Below are 26,746 nucleotides of genomic sequence, written 5' to 3' on the forward strand. Positions count from 1 at the left end.
AACAAGGGGAACAGGAACAGAGTAACATCAGCTACATCACACTCTTTTATACAAAACAAATTGAAGAAAATGAGTTTGTTCCACAATATGGGCATTTTAAGCATCCAGACAAACATAATGTGGAACCCAGAAGGTTGAAATTTGTGTGGAGTTTGTGATGCAGGATCAAAACCTGGACCTGGATCACAAAACTTTTGCATTTACAGCAAATTTGGGCAAATTGGCAAATAAATCAAATTCCTCACACACGCTACCACAAACGTATTTGATGCAACTAAGCAAAACAAATGTGCTATTGAGCTGAATAGCATTATCCCCCCGAGACAGGAGACTGGAAGTGGGTTTTCAGTCTTGCTCCTGGAGCTGTGCTGGCTGAGCAGACTACGGGCTTTGGCTCTTAGTCTGCAAGGTGGGTAAAGTTTGTTGAGTGAGGTGTTGGGAGTTCAGCGTGCAGCTGATCTGTACTCACTCACTCTCTCGCTCGCTCGCTCACTCTTTCTCTTTTTCTCCATCAGCCCACGGGTTTGTCTGTACCCTCCTATTAATCAGGCCTTTGAAACCCTGTCCACGCCACTAATTGCTTCCTCCACCTCCCTGCAAGACGAGGGCCAAGCAATTTAATGCGGCTCACAGCAATCAATAGCAATTAGGAGCATCCCTGAGTAATCCCACTGAAAGCTGTGTTTTGGGAGAAGGCCAAAGAGGACCTCCGAGATCGAGGGCCAGGAATCTTACCTTTATTCCCTTCGCCTTAAACCTGCGCCGAAGCGAACGGCGAAGAAAACTTATTCGTGTCTTGCCGAGGGGAGGATTAATTGCTCGTGTCTTCCACCTTCTCTTCCCTAAAATCAATCTGCACATCACGGATCTTTGGGAGGAAGCCTTCTGGCATTCAGAAGAGCAAAGAAACGAACTTGCTTTAGATAGACAGAGAAAATTAGTCATAGCAAAAACATCAAACAAACAGTTGAGGTCTTAAAAGGTTTAGCAATTACGTTGTGTATTTTGGGGTGAAACACTGCCAAGGTCTTTTCATGGTTTTCATACAAGTTGCACAATAAATGCAGTGCTCAAAAGTGGGTCACAGCGTTTCCAAAAAGGAGAAGAGAAAAAAAAAAAGAAAAAAGAGAAGAAGAAGGAAAAAAAAGAAAAAGTAGCTCTATCCTAATTTTCCTTTCTTTCAGATGGTATAATTCAACCCATAAAAGGAACAGGCACAATAGCCCTGCAAAGCCATTCAACAATGTTCAACACAGTAATTTGCAGAGCGAAACGAAGCTCAGCAGGATAGCAGGGATTTTTTTTCCCTCTTAACACAGATATAGTAATTATAACGACTTATTCATTATCTTTCCAAGTATGAATCAAACATGACATAAAAAAAATCACTCATCACAGACAAAACAGACCACGATTTCACTAATGACTTATTTTTGGTACCCCTCTTTTACACTGGTATACTATCAGTGAGCCCTCCATTAGCAGGATTAAGGAGAAGTATATGAAGAGACAGCTAAAGAGCACTGTCACACTTTAGCACTGTAGGAACAGCACTGGCCAAAGCTGGCACCTCCTTAACTACCTGAAGAAAAAAGAACTGCCTGTCAGGACTGCCTGCACATACCTCAGCTTTATAACGGTGAGTTTTATAAGCCTCACAGTGCAATCACCATTATATTCTTAGACACAGCAGTGGTTCTTCCGTCCAATTGCACGTTTCAGTGTCTCCTTCTTATCAGATAATTGGCAAGTCCATTAAGAAACCACTAGCGTAGCTGCTTAATGGTCTTTACTGCACAGAGGTGAACACTAGCCTCCTGGAATCAGGCCTGCTTCCTGTTATCCAAACCTTGTATGTCCATTTTTGCTCTTTTTCATTTTTGACATAATGTGAATCTGACAGTTGTTCTTGGTGCCAGAATTTCCCCCCAGCGACACTATGAAGCTACGAATGTAGGCTGACAGGGCCCCACGTATATATATTTTAATATACATCTGCTCTACCACACGTATATATATGTATTTTGTCTTAGTTTGATGTTGCTGTAAAATGCAGCCCTGTTACAGCTCTGGTACAGGCAGCAGGCTGAAGGCTTTGATGCAGTCCAGAAGCCACGAGGAGGGCGCAGACCACACTTTGCCCAGGCGGATCCGATCGGGTCTGTAGGAGCCCTCGGGGCCGTAGAGGATGTACTGCGTGCAGAAGGCCTGGTCCGAGCCGGGCTGAGCGTGGTAGGCCGCCGAGCTCAGGGTCTGGGTGACGTCGCTGTCCGGTTTGGGCTGCCGGCTGAGGAGCTGGCCTCCTCCTGCCTTTACCAGCTGCAGGAGCTCATTTTTAGGAGGCTTCTGGAATGATCCCAGCAGGTAGAAAAAGCAGCCATCAAACAGCCGTGGCAGCTGGGGAGGCAAGAAGATAGATGAGGGAATAAATAAGCGAGCAAATAAATAAATAAATGAGGCGACATCACGGAAACATCACCCCAAAACACTCTGTGCTCTGGTTCTACGTGGGTATAAATGATTTAGGGAGAAATCTCTAGATACTTCACTCTTCTCTGCCAGCCCAGTCTAGACTAGAGTGCCAGTCTAGAGTGTTTGGACGTCCACAGCAATATGAAATGTAGACATGCAACAGATCTCCTGTGCACAAATTATTCGGAGAAATGTTTGTGGACACCCCTTCTAATGAAAGTATTCAGCTACTTGATGTTGCACCAATTGCTGACAGAGTTCTGCAAATGCGTACACACACACAGCTTGTCTAGTCACTGTAGAGAAGTACTGCCAATACAATAGGACTCTGTGGAGAAGATAAACAAGACCCTATTGGCACCATGCCTAATACCAAGTGTGTGCTGGAGGGGTATTGGGCCCCCAGCACTGAGCTGTGGAGCAGTGGAAGAACTGTGTTCCCTGGAATGATGGTTGGTGTTCCATGCAATACTTTTGGGATGAGGTGGAGCACCATCAGACATCTCGGCCTCACTAACACTCTTATTGCTGAATGCAACAGAACTGCTCAGAACTGAAATAACAGAAATGCTCCTCCAAAATCTAGCAGAAAGTCTTTCCTGGACAGCAGAGACAGTTACTCCAAGAAAAGCAGGATAAGCTTTTCTTTTTTAACACCCTCGATTTAGGAAGAAACACAAAAAAGCAGGTGTCCCAATACTTTTGTCCATATAAGGTATTCAATATATATTATTAAGTACCACTCATTATCTGTCAGTGGTGTTTCAGTACTCAATCTTAGGCTTAGTCTAGCACTGGAAAACTGACCATGAAGGCGCATTTCCAGTGACCTGATGGGATGTCGTCACAGCCGACAGGAGCCATGGACGCAGAGGAGCTACTGATATGGCGTTGAGAGGGACAGAACGGCTTGTCCCCCAGGCTGCTCCACAGAAGACGCATCCGCTCTGCTCGTGTACTCATGAGTGATCAAGAAAACCTATCCATCTCCTCACACTTCTATAAGGGCTACCATACGAACAACACGAGCAAATCTTTGCCATTCAATAAGGCGAATTTCCAAAATGCTAATCCATAAATAAATAAATAAATAAATAAATAAACAAACAGGGTGCGTGTGTTTACAAAATTGTCAGAAAGAGAGAAGCAGATCAGACAGCAACCAGAATAAACAGGCTGAGAGGTGTTTTGAGCCTGAGCTGCAGGGTGCTGTCAGTCAAGCAGGGGAGAGGATGATGGGTTGGGAGGTGTTTAAAGGTGACTGCTCACTGGGTCAGAATTAGCTCAGGGATTGCCACACAGCCACAGGCCAGGACTGTGGACAGTGTGTGTATGTATATTTGAGTGTGTGTGTGTGTGTGTGTGTGTGTGTGTGTGTGTCCCACAGGCATACAGATGGAGCAGAACAGCTCAGTTTTGAACCTCAGCCATCAAAAGTGCAACAGACTGCAGACAAACAACTCACCCTGGTCACGTGGTGCGAATCACTGTGCCGCTTTTTCGTGAGTCAGGTTGCTAGCTAGCTAGCATACCTAGCTTTTATACCACTCCTGTTGTCTGCATGTCAGTCTAATCTGTCTGATTCACTCAGGTGAAGGAAAATTACAATAATGCAATAGCAGACAGTTTGAGTTATCTCATATTTGAGTTATCATTTGGGTTATTGGAGTTACCAAGCTAAACCAACTACAAAAATTCATATACTGTAATTTAGCTATCGAAGACATAATCCAGCCTAATATGTAGATGTTTAGCATCAAGTAGGATCAGTGCAATTCAGCCTTAGTAAATTGCTAGATATAAACAGAGTCATCCAGAGAGGTTTAGTGTGAAACGGTCTGAGGCAGAAAACTATTACATGAAATATGAATCTTTTGACAGCTTGACAGCTGAGACACTGTTTTGCAGTAGTTTTGAGAAGCAATTTCAGCAAAAATAAAAACAAAAAAGTGAAGGTAAATGACAGGCATAATAGTAATAATAGTCCCCAAACAAAACTTTTAATACATTTATCATTATGTGGGGCAGTGGTGGCTCAGCGGTTAGAGCGCCGGGTTATCGAAAACAGGGTTGTGGGTTCGATTCCCGGGCTCGGCAAGCTGCCACTGTTGGGCCCTTGAGCAAGGCCCTTTACCCTCTCTGCTCCCCGGGCGCTGGAGTTGGCTGCCCACCGCTCTGGGTGTGTGTGTGTGTGTGTGTGTGTGTGTGTGTGTGTGTGTGTGTGTGTGTGTGTGTATACTCACTGCCCCTAGCTCACTAGTGTGTGTGTGAGTGTGTGTTCACTACCACAGATGGGTTAAATGCGGAGGACCCATTTTGCTGTGCAGTGCACACTGTACAGTGACAAATACCTGCACCTTTACCTTTATATATCTATATATTATAGGTAATAATGACAGACATAGTAATAATCAGTCAGTCACACAAAAACCTTTCATCTCCATATTTGTCATTTTCTAATAATCTGAATATGGTGGCTGTAATTTACTCTGTGATATCATCCTAATACCGCTACCGGATTTCAGTTCTGTGCCATTTCTCTAGAGCCAAGTTGCATCAAACCACTCAAAATGGATTAGTGTACATCTGAACAGCTGAACTGTGCAGAAACTATGAAAACCTACACTATATTACTTTCATTCAATGCATAATTTGTCACTCAGTGAATCTTTAGAACTAAATAATTCGTGATAGGGCCAAGGTAAGCCCAGCTTAGTACATACAGGTTTTCTCCACACAAACCTCATTACGTTAACCATCTGGAGTCTACGAACGTGCCGGTGCATCAAATCTGATATAATCTGATGATGATCTGATGTTTCTATTAAGATCTTTGTGATAGTACAGCACAAAACTACGGTTCACACATTTCCTAAATCTATAGGCTATAACTCCTCCTTTCCAATGCAGATCACTGCAATCATACAATGCAATCATGACTCACATTTGGAGTTACGAGGCCGTGTAGAGGAGTCAAGATCTCAGTCTCTGCCTCTCGCTGTGCCTAACCGGCGGCTTCTTGTTTGTCAATTGCCGCTCATCTGGAAATGCTAGATTTTTGCTACCGTCTATGGGTTCGTGCAAAACTGACCAACTGACTCACCGTTTATATAGCATGTTATTCAGACTTTCCACTGCTTTTCTATCTCTTAGACTCTGATAAACTTGTTTCAAGCACCACAACAATTCGTCCACATGAGTAAAAGGATGTTTTAATAGGAAATATGAAGAATTTCTACAATCTGACTTTAGTTGTTCAGATCTAAGCTCAGAGTGTCTCTTCACACAGTGCTCTGGGTAACATGGGGGTGGCTTTAGGTCTGTAGAGCTGAGATTAATCTGATCTGAACCGTTTGATATAAAACAAGTAGGTTTTATCTAACATATAAGTGCCTTTAAGTGCCTTTAGCGAATTTAAGAAGATATGCAAAAATCAAGGAAATAAAAGTACACCTGAGACAGATAAAGCCGGTTAATGTCAGTTATTATTACTATTTTATTATTATAGCAGCACAGCACTTCACTCATCAGACAATCAATATGTCCATCAGTCGGTTTGTTCGTCCATAATTATGGGCTATCTGATGGCTTTTATTTTTATGATAGCACTGCACTGAACTCATTAGACTATCAATATATAAGTCCGTCTGTCGATAATTACAGGCTATCTGATGGATGAAGTTTAGAGCACCTTATTGATTCACAAAAACAAAAACAGATGCCTGCATCTGACCTTTTAACTTTAGACAGCCAGGATTTTTAATTCTGATACACATTTGTGTTGCTGTTTGGGTACTGTACTGAAATACCCATAATGCAAACATGTGCTTATTCTTGCCAACACAACTACTGGGTGTAGCTTATTTTACTAATACTTGTACTAATAAATTAGCTCTAATTGTTTGAGGTATGTTTGTGGGGCCAGAAAGCAAGAACAGAAACTCCAGGCTCTGCTTGGAAAAAAAAAACTGACATTGCTGCAAGGTATTGCTGTCATTGCTGTGAGGTACTAGCCAGTAATACGTTATTTCCATTTGAATTTCCACTGTGAATACCACTGTGCCTCCAGACAGTGAAGCACATATAGTGTATATAAGAATGCAGCACATAGGCGCCAAACTGGGTGTTTTCCTTGCCCTAGCACACTCGCATGAACTCCAGAAGGGCTTGTTAATGCCTTGATTAACTCAAACACGTGAGTAAAAGCAGAGAACACATCAAAATATGCAGAGCTATAGCAAGACCAGGACCAGAGCATTAAGTAGCACACAGTGTGGCTTACATTTTCTATGCTCAATGCTCCCCTCCCTAGCAGTAGAAGATACGTTATTATCTTAAACAGTGCTGTTTCTCCATAGGCACTAAATTTGTGCTAAACGCAGGAGTTTAGGGAGACCATATCGACGACCTAAATGGTTCTGCAGTGTAAAAGTGGTCCTTTTGAGAGCTGTGCTGTTTCAGGTCCATTGCCTTCACTAGAGTCATCTGCCCCCAGGGAAGAGTGGGGCTTTCTAAATGAGCCACAATCCATACAACGGACGGTAATAAAAGCCAAGGCACCCTGAGGACGGCAGGAGGACCAGCTGGGTCCACACGAGTGACCATTAAAAAGGAATGGGTGCGGAGTGGCATTAGTCCGCCCTTGCCGCTTCTCTCCGGAGAGGGAGCTAGCTGTCGATAGCCGTTAGAGCTCACACCTGTGCCGGCTTCACTCACCAGATTGTCCCTGTTCACACGAGCCTGCTGCGGCCCCTCGCCCTTCTCGAACTCACCCTCTTCCAGCCACCTGCGCTGCTGCAGGGAATCAGCCAGCCCTAAAATATAGAGAAGGAGATGTGAACGATGTACTTTTGTGTGTGTGTGAGTTTGTGTGTATACATTTTTTATATATAATAATTTATAAAGAAAAAAAGTATACACACACACACACACACACACACACACACTAGAATACTGTTTACTCTGATATTCAATCCAGTTGTGTGTATAATATATATATATATACATACATACATATACATACACATATATGTATATATACATATACACACATATACATATATACACACACATATACACACACACACAAACACATTTATATACATAATACACACAAACTCAAACACTGGATTGGATATCAGAGTAAACTATCTAGTATAGGTGTTCGAAAGTATTGCTATATATCAAAGTACCCTGATATGTTCTGTAGTTCTGTATCGATGCTGATTTTTAATTTTAAATAAAGATTGATCACAATGGTTCATTTTGTGTTGTGTTTAAATTCCAACCACTAGATGGCAATGTATTTTACTAAGATTAATATGACGGTGAATTTTTAAACAAACAAACAAACAACCAAACAAACAACCAAACAAACAAACAAACAAATAAATAATACTTTTCGTATCACCAGGTTTTTGTCAAAAGTACTTGGACACAAATAAATAAATAAATAAATAAATAAACAAACACACACACACACACACACACATATATATATATATATATATATATATATATATAAACTCTTGGTTTTGTTGGAACTGTTTTTACTAGTTTTTGGAGCATTGCTGTAAGAAGAGCATTAGTGAGGTCAGGATGTTGGAAGATCACCCCAGCTCACCATGAAAGTATCGGATGGAGCACTAATGTCAATAGGTTCATGATGATTATCTGCTCCAGAGTGTCCTATTCTATTGGCAGTACTTCTCTTCGGGGACTAGACAAGCTAGTTGCACTTTTGCACATGTGCGCTGTTTCAGCAATGGGTCCTATTTCAAATAACAATGCATGTGTTAGAAGGAGTGTCCACAAACATTTGGACATACATTGTATTTCAAGGCTAAAGGGTGTGTGTCTAACTTAATGTTTCCTATGTTTACGTTGTTTATGTTGTTCTTTTTGACGAGTCAGAGTCGAGGGGAGAGTCATATCTGTATGCGACTGAAGTGCGACTTGAACTTGGGTCTCTCACTCGAGTGCCCATCTCTGCTACAATCTAGCCTGGAACAGCAGACACTCGCACTGTGTGATGTGACAGCTGTGACAGCGGAGTCGCTCATCCGGTGGGGTATTTGAGTGCTGAGTAGGTCGAGCTTGAATGCTTACGTTTAGATGTTTATCTCAAACTTGAAGAAAAACAGCTCAGTTTAAAACCAGTTACTAGTTTTAATGAATATCAGCTGATTCTCAAGATATCATCAAATGCTTCTTACTTGAACCCGAGCAGCCCTTATGTCGGTTCAGCCCAGAGGGGACGGCCTTCACTGCTCTCGCTCATCGATAAGCCTTGAGCGCCCAACACCCTGTCGCTGGCTCATGGTTTGTCCTTCCTAGTCCTTCGGCTGTCAGTAGTTATTCACCGGTGTTGACTGGGAGCACCACACATGTCTTTCCATCTAAAACCCTCTTTCTTCACAGTCTGAGATGCGTTGGAGCAGGGTGGAGAAATTTAGGCTGGAGGAGGGCGGCACAGTTTGGGGATTGCTCTGCTCCAACACGACTACTTAATCTGATAATATGAGTTAAATATGTTGTGCTTGACTTCGGCCCTGTAAGAAACCTAGGCTTTTTCCTCAGTCTTCCAAACGTGAACGCCAGCCCAGCAGGGAGCGAGAACACCTCACAATTGTGGACATTAAATTCTTTAAGGAACAAAAACAAAACCCAAAATAGGCCTAAATACAGCGCGAGAAAGTGGGGCTGCGCCACATTTGCGTACTACGCACTAAAACTATAAAGTATACACAGTATACTAATTTTATTAGTGTGCGTTTGGCAGGTTAGTACTCAAAATATTACCCTACTACCCCGTTTTCTCATAACCGGAAATGATGAGGTGTTGCCATGCCAACACACGGCACTGCTCATTCTCCTGCTACCATTGCCTCTACACTTTCATCATTATCCTCCTTTTTTAATATCTGTCCCATAAAAATGGTAAGATTAGTGTCCATCATAGTCACACTGGTTCTGAGCATGTATCTTGGATATTTGAGTATACTCTGATACTTCTACATACTTCCTATTCAAGAACTACTTTCTGATCGGCACTTGGGACGTACCCTGTGGTTTTAGAAAACACACAGCAGGGTGGAGATGTTTGAGAATGCCTTGTTGGTGAGGACAGGAGGCCAAATGCAATGAAATATAGCCAGATAGATGTGGACAGGGTCCTAGATCAGACATTACTCCAACCTTGGACACTCTGGGGGCTAGTTTCAAACTGAAGCAGCACAGTTTAAATGGAAAACCTCATCAGCTACCAGATTTATGGTAAAGGAAAACATTTTACAATAGTCATTTTTAATAAAGTCAAAATGGCCAAATGATCAGATAAAACCGCACAGTCAATGTTCAAATCAAATACATGGCAACTGTACATGACCATTTGGAGGCTTGGTGGGCCGGCCACTGGGGCAACTGTACATGACCATTTGGAGGCTCACTGGGCCGGCCGCTGAGTGACTCTGCATTGCGGCTTCCAGGCTTTTCAGGGTTACCCCACTCATGAGGACTTTGTGCCATGGCTTGGGGATTTCCCTCTTCCATGCTGGGGAGGGAAGTGTTTGGTCATTTTTTGCATTAGTTGAATGTTTTCCTTGGGTTTGAAACTATTTAACTAATTAAATTATTTTATTATTACTATTATAGTTAATTCTGCATATCAAGGATATCAGCACTGAATACGAACTTGCAATCCAGCAGCTGTATCTTACAGGACAAAAGAGAGCATGCAAGATGTACTCAAGAGTGTGAGAGCACGAGAGAACGCAAAAGAGAAAGAGACCGAGAGAGCAAGAGAAAGAAAGCAAAAAAGAGCAAAGAGAGAGAGAGCAAAAGAGAAGTGAAAGACAAGGAGGGAGAGAGCAAAAAAGAAAGCGAGAGCAAAAGAGAAAGCAAGAGAAAGTGAGAGCAAAAGTGTAAGAGCAAAAGAGAAGAGAAAGAGTGAGAGTAAGAGCAAAAGAGAAGTGAGTGAGAGTAAGAGCAAAAGAGAAGTGAAAGAGTGAGAGTAAGAGCAAAAGAGAAGTGAAAGAGTGAGAGTAAGAGCAAAAGAGAAGTGAAAGAGTGAGAGTAAGAGCAAAAGAGAAGTGAAAGAGTGAGAGTAAGAGCAAAAGAGAAGTGAAAGAGTGAGTGTAAGAGCAAAAGAGAAGTGAGAGTGAGAGTAAGAACAAAAGAGAAGTGAGAGTGAGAGTAAGAGCAAAAGAGAAGTGAGTGAGAGTAAGAGCAAAAGAGAAGTGAAAGAGAAAGAGTGAGAGTAAGAGCAAAAGAGAAGTGAAAGAGAAAAAGTGAGAGTAAGAGCAAAAGAGAAGTGAAAGAGAAAAAGTGAGAGTAAGAGCAAAAGAGAAGTGAAAGAGAAAAAGTGAGAGTAAGAGCAAAAGAGAAGTGAGAGTGAGTGTAAGAGCAAAAGAGAAGTGAAAGAGTGAGTGTAAGAGCAAAAGAGAAGTGAGAGTGAGAGTAAGAGCAAAAGAGAAGCGAAAGAGTGAGAGTAAGAGCAAAAGAGAAGTGAAAGAGAAAGAGTGAGAGTAAGAGCAAAAGAGAAGCGAAAGAGAAAGAGTGAGAGTAAGAGCAAAAGAGAAGTGAAAGAGTGAGAGTAAGAGCAAAAGAGAAGTGAAAGAGAAAGAGTGAGAGTAAGAGCAAAAGAGAAGTGAAAGAGAAAGAGTGAGAGTAAGAGCAAAAGAGAAGTGAGTGAGAGTAAGAGCAAAAGAGAAGTGAGTGAGAGTAAGAGCAAAAGAGAAGTGAAAGAGTGAGAGTAAGAGCAAAAGAGAAGTGAAAGAGTGAGTGTAAGAGCAAAAGAGAAGTGAAAGAGTGAGTGTAAGAGCAAAAGAGAAGTGAGAGTGAGAGTAAGAACAAAAGAGAAGTGAGAGTGAGAGTAAGAGCAAAAGAGAAGTGAAAGAGAAAGAGTGAGAGTAAGAGCAAAAGAGAAGTGAAAGAGAAAAAGTGAGAGTAAGAGCAAAAGAGAAGTGAAAGAGAAAAAGTGAGAGTAAGAGCAAAAGAGAAGTGAAAGAGAAAAAGTGAGAGTAAGAGCAAAAGAGAAGTGAGAGTGAGTGTAAGAGCAAAAGAGAAGTGAAAGAGTGAGTGTAAGAGCAAAAGAGAAGTGAGAGTGAGAGTAAGAGCAAAAGAGAAGTGAAAGAGAAAGAGTGAGAGTAAGAGCAAAAGAGAAGCGAAAGAGAAAGAGTGAGAGTAAGAGCAAAAGAGAAGTGAAAGAGTGAGAGTAAGAGCAAAAGAGAAGTGAAAGAGAAAGAGTGAGAGTAAGAGCAAAAGAGAAGTGAAAGAGAAAGAGTGAGAGTAAGAGCAAAAGAGAAGTGAAAGAGAAAGAGTGAGAGTAAGAGCAAAAGAGAAGTGAAAGAGAAAGTGAGCGCAAAAGTGAAGCTGAAGAGAAAGAGTGAGAAAGAGAGTGAGAGAGCAATAAAGAAAGTGAGAGAAAAAACGAGAGAGCAAAAGAGAAGTAAAAGAGAAAGAGTGAGAGAGATAGAGAGAGAATAACAGAGCCAAAAAGAAAGTGAGGGAGAGTGGGCAAGAGAGAGAGAGAGAGAGAGAGAGAGAGAGAAAGCCACACACGATGCCATGGATCAGGATGGTAAATCTAAACGCTTTGCATTTCTCAGGGCTCCGTGTTCAAAAGCCAATCCCAGCAGTGATACAACACTTTAAGAGCTGCGAGATCTCGCTGTATTTATGTCTGAGCGGCAAGACAAGGTTTTCAGCGCCGAGACAGACGGCAGTAAAATGAGGACACCCAGGTTCTTTTCAAACAAGGACAAAGGGAGGGTTTTTTCAGCCCCTTCAGCGGCAGAGATATAATGCTTTACAGGGGAGAAAAAAAGGGCCGCGTTCTCATTTCCTGATTTCGCTGCTCCAGTGTACAAGGGTTCCCGACAAAAGCAGCAGCTGCTGTTCCAGCTTCAGAAGACGCCCATTACTTGCATTTTTCATCGGCTGCACTCGTTTTGGGTCGTTTTCCTGCTCACTTTGCTGTGGAAAGGAGGTCTTTTTTGCGTTTGAAAAGCAGGGCACTTTTTAAAAGTGCTCTACTGGGAATGGAAACTATTGTCTATTGTTCTACTGTGGGCGGTGACAACGGACAAGAAGAACAAGCAGGCCTGTCCAAGTGCTCCTCTGAAAAGTAGGTGTAAGCCACAGGTAGGGCCCGGACTACGCTTCCTAGAGAAGTGTTTTCTTTTCACCTTTCAATTGTGGCTGAGGACAGCCACGAGTGCAAATGGGCTTCAAATGAAAATCAAATCGGAGAGGTAACCATGCATTTCTGCCCACATGCCCTCCGCAATCTCTTAGCCTAATGGAAAAACCCATTTCAGATTAGAATTTTGCATGCCATTGTGGCCGTGTGACACAAAGCCATTAGCAAGATAGCGTCCCTCGCATCCTCCTAGACTCTACGCCACACAACTGCTATCTCTATCTCCAGCACAGCACAGCAGACCATAGCAGAGTCTGTAACAGAACACGTACACATGGCATTAAAAAAATAAATAAATACAACTTAAAGTAGCTGAATGCATTCATTTAAAGGGGTGTCCACAAACATCTGGACATCTTTTTATCATCTGCACATCATCTACATGTTAAAGCTATGGTGGAAAGGGTGCAGCATCCCATGATCGTACGCCACTCTCCTCCACAGTGGTCATCAGCCATAATTACGTTTCCTCTGCCTCTTTAATTACAGCTTTCATTTGCAGAAGCCCTGTCGCAATGGTGGTGCCAATGCCAGAACCCGGGGTTAATCCGGCTCCCTCTCCGGACGATAGGGCCGTCTCGTTAGCCGAGCGGCGAGGACCCATTAGCATATCAGCTAATTAGATTCACAACGATGAGGAGACTGTCTGCGTCTGTGTATGCACGAAAGCGGTGGTTTTACAAAGCAGCTCAGGCACACAGAGCAGCGAGACGAGACACTGAAAGCAGACCAGCTGTGAGAAGCAACGATACGAGCTCAAATACAAGACTATACTGCAGGTTATGGCTGAAAAGCATGTCTATGAGGGTGCATCAGCACACATGCACTATGTATCCACATGTTTGTGGACACATAAACCTATCAGCACCATGCTGCCTAATACCAGGAAGGCTAGAGGGGTATAAAGCCCCCCAGCATTAAGCAGTGGAGGAACTGTGTTCTCTGGAATGATGGTTGGTGCACCATCCAGTACTTTTGGGATGAGTTGGGGAGGATGAGGAGGGGTGGTGATCATCCAACATCCTGACCTCACTAACTCTCTTGTTGCTGAATACAATCAAATCCTCACAGCAAGGCTCCTCCACAATCTAGCATATAGTCTACACGGTCAGGTTCTATACACTTGACATTTCTGACATCAAGATGCATATTTAGGGCTGACCATGTGACCCTTCTTTGATTAAACACAAATATTTAAAGTTTGTAAAAGATTTTTTTTGACTTTTTAGCCTTTTTAATACTTTTTTGATGTCATTAAACCTCTAGAAATACCCCTTGTTGTCCCTAATTGATTGTGATATATTGTGTGTATTGGAAAGAATCTGGGCGATACGATTCGCAAGTCAATATATTGTGATATTGTAAGCAAGGTGATATACTGTGATATTGTAAGCAAGTCGATATATTGTGATATTGTAAGCAAGGTGATATATTGTGATATTGTAAGCAAGGTGATATACTGCAATTTTTAAAATAATTTTTTACAAAAACTGTCCTAGTATAAAAACACACTATCATATGCATCAAATGTGAGTAAAGGAAAAGCATACTATTTATCCAATCAGAACAGTGGGATATTAAGCAGTCTCAATAGTAAATGAACCACTGTCTGTCAGCAATCTTTACATGTAAACTATTATTCTAAAAAAATCAACACTCAGGTTTCGAAATGCAACACATAACATTATGAAACGTCTATATATCCATATTTCCTCACACCTCTGACATACAGTGGAGAAATGAAATGGTTCACGCTTCAGAAAACATATGAGAGACAAAACTGTTGCTGAAAAACTACTGTGCACATCTAAAAGCACCAGATCAGGACAGGAGTCGGGGACGGACGTTTCATCTTAACTATTAGAAAATGCCCAGAGGGCTTGAAAGGCTAAAACTTAGCTACTGGATATGAGCACATGACGCAACCACCATCAAAGCCCAAGAAAATACTACACTCAGCCCATACTGTGATTTTACAATATTTAAAAATTCCCCACAAGACAACTTTCAGATCTCGCTAACTACATTATTCAGGCACAGTCTACTGCCCAACCCAAATACACACACGTTTCATATATACAGTGGGGAAAAAAAGTATTTAGTCAGTCACCAATTGTGCAAGTTCTCCGACTTCAAAAAATGAGAGAGGCCTGTAATTGACATCATAGGTAGATCTCAACTATGAGAGACAAAGTGAGAAAAAAATTCTGAAAATCACATTGTCTGATTTTTAAAGAATTTATTTGCAAATAATGGTGGAAAATAAGTATTTGGTCGCCTACAAACAAGCAAGATTGCTGGCTGTCACAGACCTGTAACTTTTTCTTTAAGAGGCTTCTCTGTCCTCCACTCATTACCTGTATTAATGGCACCTGTTTGAACTCGTTAACAGTATAAAAGACACCTGCCCACAACCTCAAACCTCACACTCCAAACTCCACTATGGTGAAGACCAAAGAGCTGTTGAAGGACACCAGAAACAAAATTGTAGACCTGCACCAGGCTGGGAAGACTGAATCTGCATTAGGCAAGCAGCTTGGTGTGAAGAAATCTACTGTGGGAGCAATAATCAGAAAATGGGAGACCTACAAGACCACTGCTAATCTCCCTCCATCAGGGGCTCCACGCAAGATCTCAGCCCATGGGGTCAAAATGATCACAAGAACGGTGAGTAAAAATCCCAGAACCACACGGGGGGACCTAGTGAATGACCTGCAGAAAGCTGGGACCAACGTTACAAAGGCTACCGTCAGTAACACGCTACACCGCCAGGGACTCAGATCATTCAGTGCCAGACGTGTTCCCCTGCTTAAGCCAGTACATATCCGGGCGCGTCTGAAGTTTGCTAGAGAGCATTTGGATGTTCTGGAAGAGTATTGGGAGAATGTCTTATGGTCAGAGGAAACCAAAGTAGAACTGTTTGGTACAAACACAACTCGCTGTGTCTGGAGGAGAGTGAATGCTGAGTTGCATCCAAAGAACACCATACCAACTGTAAAGCATGGGGGTGGCAACATCATGCTTTGGGGCTGTTTCTCTGCAAAGGGACTAGGACGACTGGTCCGTGTACATGAAAGAATGAATGGGGCCGTGTATTGTGAGATTTTGAGTGCAAACCTCCTTCCATCAGCAAAGGCATTGAAGATGAAACGTGGCTGGGTCTTTCAGCATGACAATGATCCCAAGCACACTGCCAGGGCAACAAAGGAGTGGCTTCGTAAGAAGCATTTCAAGGTCCTGGAGTGGCCTAGCCAGTCTCCAGATCTCAACCCAATAGAAAACCTTTGGAGGGAGTTGAAAGTCTGTGTTGCCCGCCGACAGCCCCTAAACATCACTGCTCTAGAGGAGATCTGCATGGAGGAATGGGCCAACATACCAGCAACGGTGTGTGCCAACCTTGAGAAGACTTACAGAAAACGTATGACCTCGGTCATTGCAAACAAAGGATATATAACAAAGTATTGAGATTAACTTTTGTTATTGACCAAATACTTATTTTCCACCATTATTTGCAAATAAATTCTTTAAAAACTAGACAATGTGATTTTCAGATTTCTTTTTCTCATTTTGTCTCTCATAGTTGAGTCTACCTATGAGGTCAATTACAGGCCTCTCTCATCTTTTTAAGTGGGAGAACTTGCACAATTGGTGACTGACTAAATACTTTTTTTTTAATACTAAATACTGACTCACCACTGTGTGTGTGTGTGTATATATATATATATATATATATATATATATATATATATATATATATATATATATATATATATATATACACACACACACACACACACATACATACATACACACATACATACACACACACTTTCCATTTGGGGAAAAAAAAGAGACTTTAAAGTGAATAAATTGGCTTGGTGCTGTTGTGTTTTTACTTTGGAATGGATTTCTAAAAAGACAATAGTTATTTGGGAAGAAAGGCACGTCGTAATCAGCGGGAAAGGTGTTCTATAAGAGCTGTTTGTAACTGAAGTGTGTTTCTGTAGATCTCCAGAGAAAGAGATAAACTGATTGATTATGTGCTAACAAACGCTCCAAAAAATATAAGTGCAGAAAAACAGGGGGGAAAAAAAATAACCAGCGTTTCAGATCTGAGAGAAGCAGGGCTTTCTCTGCAGCCTGTCTGATAAATGTTGTGTGTCCACATTGAACTGGACATCAAAAGGGGGATGAAAGACCGGGAGGCAAACACTTGAACATGCTGGACGCCTTCAGAGTCTTCGAGCAGACCTTGAGCAACACATCCCACAGCTCCTGTATATATTCACCACCAACAACAGCCAACAGCCACAGAGAGCCAACATGAGAAAAAACACAGAGAGCCAGACTGAAACCTAAACTGAGAGAGAAAGCACAGCTCGCTCTTCTTGTAGTGAAGCCTCTTTCACGCTGAAAAGTCTCTATTACTGCTGCGGTGGACCTATGCGAAGCTGCACTACGGTAGCTGGTCTAGGATCAGCAACAGAAGAATCACGTTTGGGTCCATAGAGAGGCGTGTTTGTAAGAGAGAGATGGAAGTATTAGGAACCTTTTAAAGATCTGGCTCCGAGTGGCTTAGTGGTCTAACGCACTACAACTATGACCCAGGGGTCATGAAAATCCTGAGCCATGCCACTCTGCCATCCAGGTGGGTAGATGGCACTCTCTCCCCTAATCACTCCTAAGTGACGTTGGCCAGCTGGTGCGATGTAGCTGGGGACCTGCCACTGTCCTCCGAGAGTGTTGGCTGCCCAGCAATGCAGCATCGGCAGCAGTTGTAAAAGAAGCGGTGGTCTTTATGTTAAGTTGGGAGTATTGCTAGCAGAGCTTAGATTGGGCCCAAAGAATCCAGGCTGTGCATTTACATTTACATTTACATTTATAGCATTTAGCTGACGCTCTTATCCAGAGCGACTTACAAGGTTACTGGTATTACAGAGGTGGGTCAGTGAAGTGTTAGGAGTCTTGCCCAAGGACTCTTATTGGTGTAGCACAGCATAGTCACCCAGACCAGGAATCGAATCCCAGTCTCCCACATGGTGTGGTAGCTCACTGGCAGGTAGTGGTGTTATCTGTTGCACCACACCAACCACACGTGCACGTTCGCACCACATACCGATATTATGAGCCCAAGCCCGGACTTTTCTTTTTTTTTTTTTTTTTTGTAAGTACACCATTAAAACTGACAATTTAAGTAGAATTCTGAGTTGTTTAAATGACTGAAATCTGTTCAGAATGATGTTAATGAACAGTGCAACACGGAAGAAGCATAGGCCTATTATTTAAGAAGTAATAAAAATTAATTAATTCTTTATTAATTCTTAAGAATTTATTAATAATAGTCCACAGGCCTAAACATCTGCAAAATAGGCTATAATAACGATGTCGGAATGACGTTCCTCTACTCTAAGATAACTTAATAAGGATTATAAATATAAAATACTTTCTGAACAAACTCTTTTACTTTTTATGTAGCGTATAGCCTTAGAGCAAACATGCAAAAAACAGCAATAAGACTGTGCAATGTGTAATCATTAAACTGCAATAGGCCAACAACAATATCATAATTTACATGCAAAGTAAACCAAGATAACATCGAATATTCTTTAAATAATTAGGGCCTATAACAGCCGATCAAACAAACTGCAGCCTAATCAAAACCATAAAAAATAAAAAAATTAATGGGCTATAGGCTGGTGCAAATGCTCAGGTTGCTGCAAACGAATAACGCAATTGCACACACACTGATTTTGCATTTAGGTAACAAATAAATAATAAATATATAAGGAACGAGGAAACGTTTAACAGGCTGAAGGATTCCAGGACATGCCGATGCCGGGCTCGTCCCGCTGGCTATACACAGAGCTGCAGGTCAAGTGTAATGCGGACAGTGGAGGAGCTGACGTGTGAGCGCTGCGCAGGCCAACACTGCATGATTATAACGTTCTAACTTGTGTTACTTTTTTAGGATCACAGTGTGATTTATTACTGTGTTATATTGTGATTCTCACGTCATAACTTTATATAAAATAAAATAAGACATAAGAAATAGTATTAAAGAATGTAGGCCTACGTCACAGACCATTTTATTGAGCCTGACCCGACAGGGCCCAAGGGTGGGAAGTGGTAGGAAATCAACCCGATCTGAGTTCGGGATGGGCATCAGGTCGGGCTCGGGCACAGAACCTAAACTCTAATGGCCAAATTGGGAGGAAGAATTTGACAAACACATTTATATTAAAGATCTAAAGAACCTTCACTTGATGTAAATATGCTTTACACTCATCTCCATCACAAACGTGGTTCTCTATGGAACCAAATGTGGTTCTATTAAAAATAATGGAATAATCGTGCTTCAAGTAGTTCTTTAAGTGATGCCACAGAAGAATCACTTTCGTGTTCATGAAGAACCATGTTCATAATCGAGATGAGTGAGTGTGAACCTTTTAAAGGTCTAAAGAGAACCTAATATTTGATGTAATGGTTTGTTCACTAGTTGTAAGGTTCTTCACACTCACACATACAATAAAATAGGTTCTTCTATGGCATCACTCAACAAACCATTTGAAGCAGCTTTATCTTCAAGAGTGTAGAACAGTGCTACAGCTCTCAACTAGATGTTCTGAGACGTTCAGACCTGGGGTAAAGAAAGTCAGTAAGTGATCTTACAGCTGAAGCTGACGATCCAGCAGCCGCTGAGGATGCCCTGCAGTGCGGTCAGAGTAGTGGGCACAGGACCATCCGGCACAACCACATGGGTGACTAGAAGGACAGAGAGAAGGACAGAGATACTTCAGTTAGAATACATAGATCAGCCATAACATCAGCATTACCTGCTTAATATTGAGTAGGTCCCCTCTTGTTGGCAGCAGATCCTTTAAGTCCAGGAAGTTGTGAGGTGGAGCCTCCATGGCTCTCATAAATGAGCCTTAGCTGCCCATGACCATGTCGCCGGTTCACAGGTTGTCCTTTCATGGACCACTCTTAGTAGGGACTGACCACTAAATAAGACTAAAGCAATCAGTCCAGAATGTCTCATTATAGTAAAAAGAAAGAGATTTTACTGAACGGATTAATCAGCAGCTCATCTTCTCTAAACTGTGAGGCTCTATTATTTATATAAACACAAAGATTGGATCAGTATTCTCCGCATCCTGATCAAGACAGGACAACCATAAACACCATTAGTACTGGACACAGATGGACTTTGGCTTCTGCCTTTACCCCATCCATGCAGTGAACACACACACCCACACACCCACACCCACCAGTAAAACACACACACACCCACCAGTAAAACACACACACACACCCACCAGTAAAACACACACACACACACACAGTGACCGTGAGAAAATGTGCCTGGAGCGGAGGGCAGCCATTGCAAAGAGGGTGAAGAGCCTTGCTAAAGGCCCAAACAGTGGCAGCTTGCCGAGCTATGTTATCGAACCCACAATCCTGTCATCAACAGCCCGGTGCTAAGACACCACTGCCCCATTATTTCTAACAGTTGGGGTTTATAATGATGTGAAACGGAGAGAGAGACAATGGAGAGCAAGTCTAATACGAGTTAAGGGAGCCATGCTGATACTAATTAGTGAGGCATTACTTACATCGTAGCTTCAGTGCAAAACCAAAGAGCTGTAAACACTAAACGCAGCCTGGCAGGTTGATTTTTGGGATAAGGATAAAACTGTGTGAATGTGGTTTCACACAACTTCTTTGTTCTTTATCACATCATCTCAAAAGTTTGTAAAGTCAGGTTCCTGAATCTCAGCGTAAAAGAACTGGGGTTGTTCTGCAAGCAAAACACCATGTTATTTAACATTACACAGGAAACACACAGCTAATTTACATATCACACACAAATGGATCAATTTAATCAAATCTGTTAATGTAAACAAATACTGCCTGTTGATTTTTTTGTTTCAAACTGAGCGAGAGAGTGAAGAGTACCACCCGATGTGACAGCTCTTAATTAAAACACAAATGATTACTCACAGCTTCCTCAGAAACAAAGGCTTTCTGCTCAGTAATTACAGAAAGCTCTTAATTATTTCTCAAAGCACAAATGTACGTGTATGTTCAGAGACGGAGAGCCCTTTCTATAAACCTCGTTAAATGAAAGCAATTTGCAGAACAAATGGAAAATGTTTACAAAAGGCCTAAAGTCTGACTTTGTGACCAACTGTTAGTTCTGGCAAGTATTCTGAAGAACTCGGTCCCAGGTTTAACGGTACTGACGTGCAACTTCTGACAACTGCTTCAGTCGCCTTTGTTTTGTCTTATTCCATCTCGGATGACGAGACTGCACTGTGCGTTTCCTTATTACTACGGTTTTTCAGAGCCGTCCCGAGTCTCTTTGCTGGAGCAAGTGCAAGTATCTGGTGCGAGTACACTCCTGCTGTATGAGGAGCAATGTCGCAATAACCCTTTTATCCTCAAGGTAGAGGGTTTTGCACACTTTAATCAAAACTTGGCTGCAGTTAGAGGAAGATTATTCAAGACTCTAACTGGCATTATAGGCAAATTTGTTAAACCTAATGCTATTATTGCTTTTTTTTGGTTTTGTTTGGTGTGATCCCTTAATCGGTTTTCCTTTCAACAGTGGAGGATGACTTTGTGTCCTTTGCCACTCTTCTTGCTAGAAGATTAATATTACTGAAACGGAAATCCCTCATTCCTATACCATGTGGATCCAAGAATTGTGTAATGTGGCAAAATTGGAGAAGATGAGATGTATTAGAGCTGGCTGTATACACAAATCCCATGAGGTCTGGGACTCTCCTTTTTTGAATATGTAGAACATGTATCCTCCCTTGAACTCCCTTAACGCAGTATAACGTTACCTATATTCTCATATTTTTATAGATTCTTATCTTTTAATTGACTGACTTATGTATCAGAACCTGAAATTATATATATATAATATGTCAGTAGTCAGTCTATTTCAGTGGTTTTATTGTGGATTTATGTATTTTGTTCAATTACATTCAGTTTTTTTATTTTTATTTTTAACTTATTTGTATTCAGATTTAGATTATTGTACATTACTACTATTGTTACTGTCTTATACGTCTTATCTTTGTTCTACTTTGAAAAATTCAATAAACAGGTCAATCTTAGATCAAATTTTTTTTATAAAAAAAAACATAATTTGTGAATGCATGTCAATTGACTAAAATAAGTCTACCACCATCTATCAGTCTCTAACATTTCCCATTCCTCCATGCAGAACTCGTGGGTCATCGTCATGTTGCATGGTCCACTTCCGCTTCAGCGTTCGGACAGATGATCTTACATTTTCCTCAAGCTCTCTCTGATGCAACAAAGAATGCATCTTGCATACCAGAGCTTGCCAGGCCCTGCTGCAGCAGAGCAGCCCCAAACCAAGACATGTACACCCTCCATGCTTCACAGTTGGTATGAGGCCCTTGAGCTAAAATGCTGTGTTTAGTTTGCACCAATTATCTTTCCTCCATCTTTCAATATTGTTCATGTGAAGTATGACTGTATCAGATGTCTTTTTGCTCAAGTAAAGTCAAGAATGAGCTACAAAGCTACAATTTTGAATTCTCCAACTGGAAAATAATGCAAAATGACAGTTGACTACTTGCAAGTCAAAACTGATCCAAATTGATAAAAATGCTTTCTAAACAGTTTTATGGACACAGTCTTTGTTTAATACTGGACAGTGCCTAGTGCACATCTAACCCACATGGGACCGGGTAGATCAAATTAAGCTTAAGCCAATCTAATACACATCACATCTGTCACAGCACTTCGAATACATGCCTGAGCCTCCTATTCTTAGAGTGATGACTAATGCATGATTTCTACCTGATCTATTTTTTATGACAGTAACAGATCACACAAGAGAGGTACCTGCACTAGAAAATGTCTCAACTCGTTTTCCACCCAGGACTCGAGCTGCTTTGATGAGTTGGTTCTGCTGGGCCTGGGTCAGTTTACTACCCATCAGAGTGACTGGCACATCCCTTCTGATAACGCTTGCAGACTAAAAAGAATACATTAATGATAATTAGAAAAACATCAAGCAAAAGATTCAAATGTTTTCAAACAACAAGCTATCATTTTCCCCGAAGAACAGCATGACAGATTTACGACAGAGTCTGATGGTCTTACCTTCGAGAGGCTGGCTGGAGAAGTTAGGTGGGTTGTCACAGGTTGGGGTGCCTCAGGGCCCACTCTTAGGATCTCTTTCATTTCTTGAGTCACTGCATAATCAACAGGTCGAAGCCCAACTTTATTCCTGCCACAGACACAATTTGTTTGTTGGCATTTTTGGCACTCTCTTCAAATGGCTTCAGTTCACAGCAATGTACAGTGAGCTTGTTGTTCAGGTAAATAAACTGTTTAACATTTGTCCATAAAAAAGCTACAAAATCTAAAGCAATGCTTTAGATACATTAGCTAAAAGTGGCTTCAGCATTCAGTGCTAATAGATCTCTCTCCTTATTTCCATATAAGCTCATAATTACCGCATACCCATAATCTCACTGCAGTATTAAAAGTATTGGAAGATAACTTTCAAGCAATACCAAATTCACTTGTGCGAATGTGTGAATATCGAGTGCACAGGTCCATGACCAGCACAAAAGGTGCCCAGTGGGCTTTTAAGTCAAGCAGTTGGCTCATCCCCACTCATTAGATTGAGCGTAAGCACAGAGATAACACCTGGGGGACAATTAATAGGTCCATTGGCCCATAAAATATTTAATTTGAATTCAGGAGCCATCAGGCCCACCTTCCTAAGTGCACATGTGCAGAAATGCACAACACACACATTTGTGGTTCATGCCAGATCAGAGTTTAGCACCTAAATAAATACAGGGGCAAGAGGCAAGCAACTCAAGAAGCTACATCTACAAATTACGCCTTCAATAGAAATAAAGCGGCGGTACACTACAAGGACAAAAGTATTGGGACACCTGCTCATTCATTGTTTTTTCCAAAAGTGTTCATTCTGCTTTTGTTGGAGTAACTGTCTCTGCTGTCCAGGAAGAAGGCTTTTACTACATTTTGGAGGAGCACTGCTGTGAAGATTTGATTGCACTCCGCAACAAGAGCATTAATGAGGTCACAGTGTTAGATGATCCCCACCCCACCCCCCTACCTCGTCCCCAACTCATCCCAAAAGTTTTGAATGGAGCACCATCCATCTTTCCAGAGAACACAGTTCTTCCACTGCTTCACAGCAAAATGCTGGAGGGCTTTATACCCCTCTAGCCCACACTTGGCATTAGGCAGCATGGTGCCAATAGGCTCATATTTATCTGCTCCAGAGTCTCCTATTCTACCGGCAGTACTTCTCTACAGGGACTAGACAGGGTTTGTGAATTTGCACGTCTTTGTCAGCAATGCATGCAGCTTAAAGCAGCTGAATGTATTCATTAGAAGGGGTGTCCACAAATATTTGGACATTGTGTATTTCTTTTTTTTTTTGCCTCAAAGGCGAATGCTAAGTAACTTTGTCCATGCATTACTGAACCACAGCCTCAAATAAGCGATCTCAATTTCTCCGTTGATGAATCGGACACAGATGCCAGCGATAACGGGGCCCAGAGAATCACAGATCGATTAAAAAAGTGAAAAGATGCACCAGATGTTTCTATTCATGCAACTGGAATATTGCAGCAGTACAGTGTGGTGGGGATGTTGCCTGGAGCCAAGCATGGCTCATCGATTGACAGGAGGGCTCCCCTTCACACAGACACACACACAGACACACACACAGACACACTTTCTCTCTCTTTCATACACACAAATTACTTTCTCCCTCATACAAGCAGAAATCTACTTTTTCCTCAGTCTCTCGATCATGCACACAAACTACATTCTCTCTCTGCCTGTTATACACACACACACACACAGACACACAGACACACAGACACACAGACACACAGACACAGAGTACAGATCACTAGAGCAATCTTGAGCCGCACCCAGCATGTCACACCATCCTGCTTCTACAAGGAGCAACACACACACACACACACACACACACACACACACACCTCCTCTGCTGTAGCTTGAGCCGTGTGGAGCCACCCAGGGAGCACTGAAAATTACTACTGGGATCACAGAGTGGACACTAGTGCTGAGCAAAAGTCCAGTGCTTTTTAATGCCACAGTGTGTCTACAGCTTTCTACACTACAGACTAACACTAGACTGACAGGTCAGGCTGCTGATAGGTCATCCAAACTGACCATGGTACATTAACACTAGAACATCAGCACCACACCAATGACTGTAGAACACAGGGGCTCCGTGGCTCCATCCCCTTCTGCACTATAGAAATGAAGCCAAGCCAGTCTGCCATGTTAAATCTGCAACCGTCTTCTGTACAGCAGACACCAGAGGCAGAGCCAGACTACTCCTTCTGCCAGACCGAGCGCGTCTCAGACCCCCTTCACTGAGCTTATAGTGCTGGATTCCCAGCTTGTCCGGTAAGCGGAAGAGTTCAACAGCAGAAGAGCAGTTCATGCAAGTTCCACTACAACTACAACAGAAGGGGGCGCCATGCAGGTCCTGCAGACGACCAAGGCTGTCAATCACTTCACATCAGGTGTAAACCCCGCCTTCTTACGATGTAGCATTATATGGGTTTAAAAACTGTTGGATTTAGACACTGGAGATGGAAAGACAGTTTAGAGGAAATAAATGAGATGGAAAATTAGCTTTTCTGTCATTGAAACATATGGGGATAGGCGGAGCTACACATCATACTGCAACCAGCCAGCAGAGGCACTAGACCTGTGGGGGCTTCACTTTTGTGGGAGCTTTAATTAAACTCTGCCCTTCTTATCTACAACCCCTGATCAGCATGTGGCCTCTGAGTAAGGCCGATAGGGCTCTAATAGGGCTCCAATAGAACTGGGTATCCCTACAGAATTGAAAAGGCAGTAGTCTAAGGGCCGGCTCTGGTCAAAACCAACCCCTCCTACTCCAGCGATGGGCCTCCCTGCTCTCAGAACTCAGGAGTAAAGCGAGCTGTCTCTGACGGAATTGGACTGCTTTTGTCTACCGCGACTATGACAGAGTCGACATCTTTCCTTTTCACTGCTGCCTCTGAGGCAAGAGAGGCACATTTTTGCTGATGTCTTCTGTATGGCGCTCAACTATAGGCAATCAGTGTACAAAAGAGCCACAGACAGAGGAATGCATTAGAAATGATGAGAGCGGCCCACAGATAGAGCAACAATGCCCTATGGAACACCCAGACTACACCCTATAGATTGGCTGCCAGTCTCCAGGTGGGTGAGGCATTGTTACAGTAATGAGCCAAAACATGGAGAAAAAAGGCAAAAAGAACACTTCCGCCTATAAAGGTTGAGCAACAGAAGCTGAAAGAAATGTCACATACAGGCTTAAGGGCTCAGCGTACCGCGGTGACGGCGTTCACAGCTTTAACAGACGGTGCACTGAGGCTACACGACAAAGCCTGTGATTGGTTTGTTTATATATATATATATATATATATATATATATATATATATATATATATATATATATATATATATATATATATATATATATAAGTAAAAAAAGAAAAGTGTGCAAGAAAAGTGAGCTAGCTTGTATGTGAGCTTGTATGTGAGCTCGTATGCTTGCGAAGGCGCTTTCGGCTTAGTGCAATGGTGGCGAACTTCATTTCGCTGGAAGTATGCCAAGCCAAGCTTTTAGCTGCTTGTAGAAAAACAATGGTGCACATACTAAGCCTGCTTTGAACTGAGGAAGAAAAATTGCATGTGCAAAATTACAAAATTACAGCCAAGCCAGCCGCATAATTTTTTGAAGGAAAAAAAAAACAAAACAAAAAAAAACAAAACAAAAAAAAGGTCAGCCCACTTTGGGCACACAATCCATCTTTTTTAATCATTACTGTAATTGTGACCGTTGCAATACTGATAATGCAGAAGGTTGCAATATGCAAATGAGTCCTAGTCCTCAGGGACCTCCAGACAGTCCACCTTATATATATATATATACACACACACACACACACACACACATAAATAAAGGTGGACCAGAGGCAGAGCCAGGCCACT

General features: G+C 42.1%; 1 protein-coding gene across 2 annotated transcripts in view; it reads right to left on the minus strand.

Annotated features, from left to right (window-relative positions):
* bard1 (BRCA1 associated RING domain 1) overlaps positions 1-26,746 on the minus strand; it is a 45,735-nt gene continuing 18,989 nt past the window's right edge. For both annotated transcript variants that reach the window (XM_072685456.1, XM_072685455.1), the window contains 5 exons: positions 22,820-22,946; positions 22,559-22,691; positions 19,343-19,435; positions 7,189-7,286; positions 1-2,397 (listed from right to left, as the gene is read on the minus strand). In XM_072685456.1, the coding sequence (XP_072541557.1) occupies positions 2,062-2,397; positions 7,189-7,286; positions 19,343-19,435; positions 22,559-22,691; positions 22,820-22,946 (787 nt within the window). In that variant the 3' untranslated portion in view covers positions 1-2,061. The remainder of the gene's footprint in view (positions 2,398-7,188; positions 7,287-19,342; positions 19,436-22,558; positions 22,692-22,819; positions 22,947-26,746) is intronic.

This window comes from Salminus brasiliensis, chromosome 8 (genome assembly GCF_030463535.1).
Source record: "Salminus brasiliensis chromosome 8, fSalBra1.hap2, whole genome shotgun sequence".
Classification (NCBI taxonomy): Eukaryota; Metazoa; Chordata; class Actinopteri; order Characiformes; family Bryconidae; genus Salminus; species Salminus brasiliensis.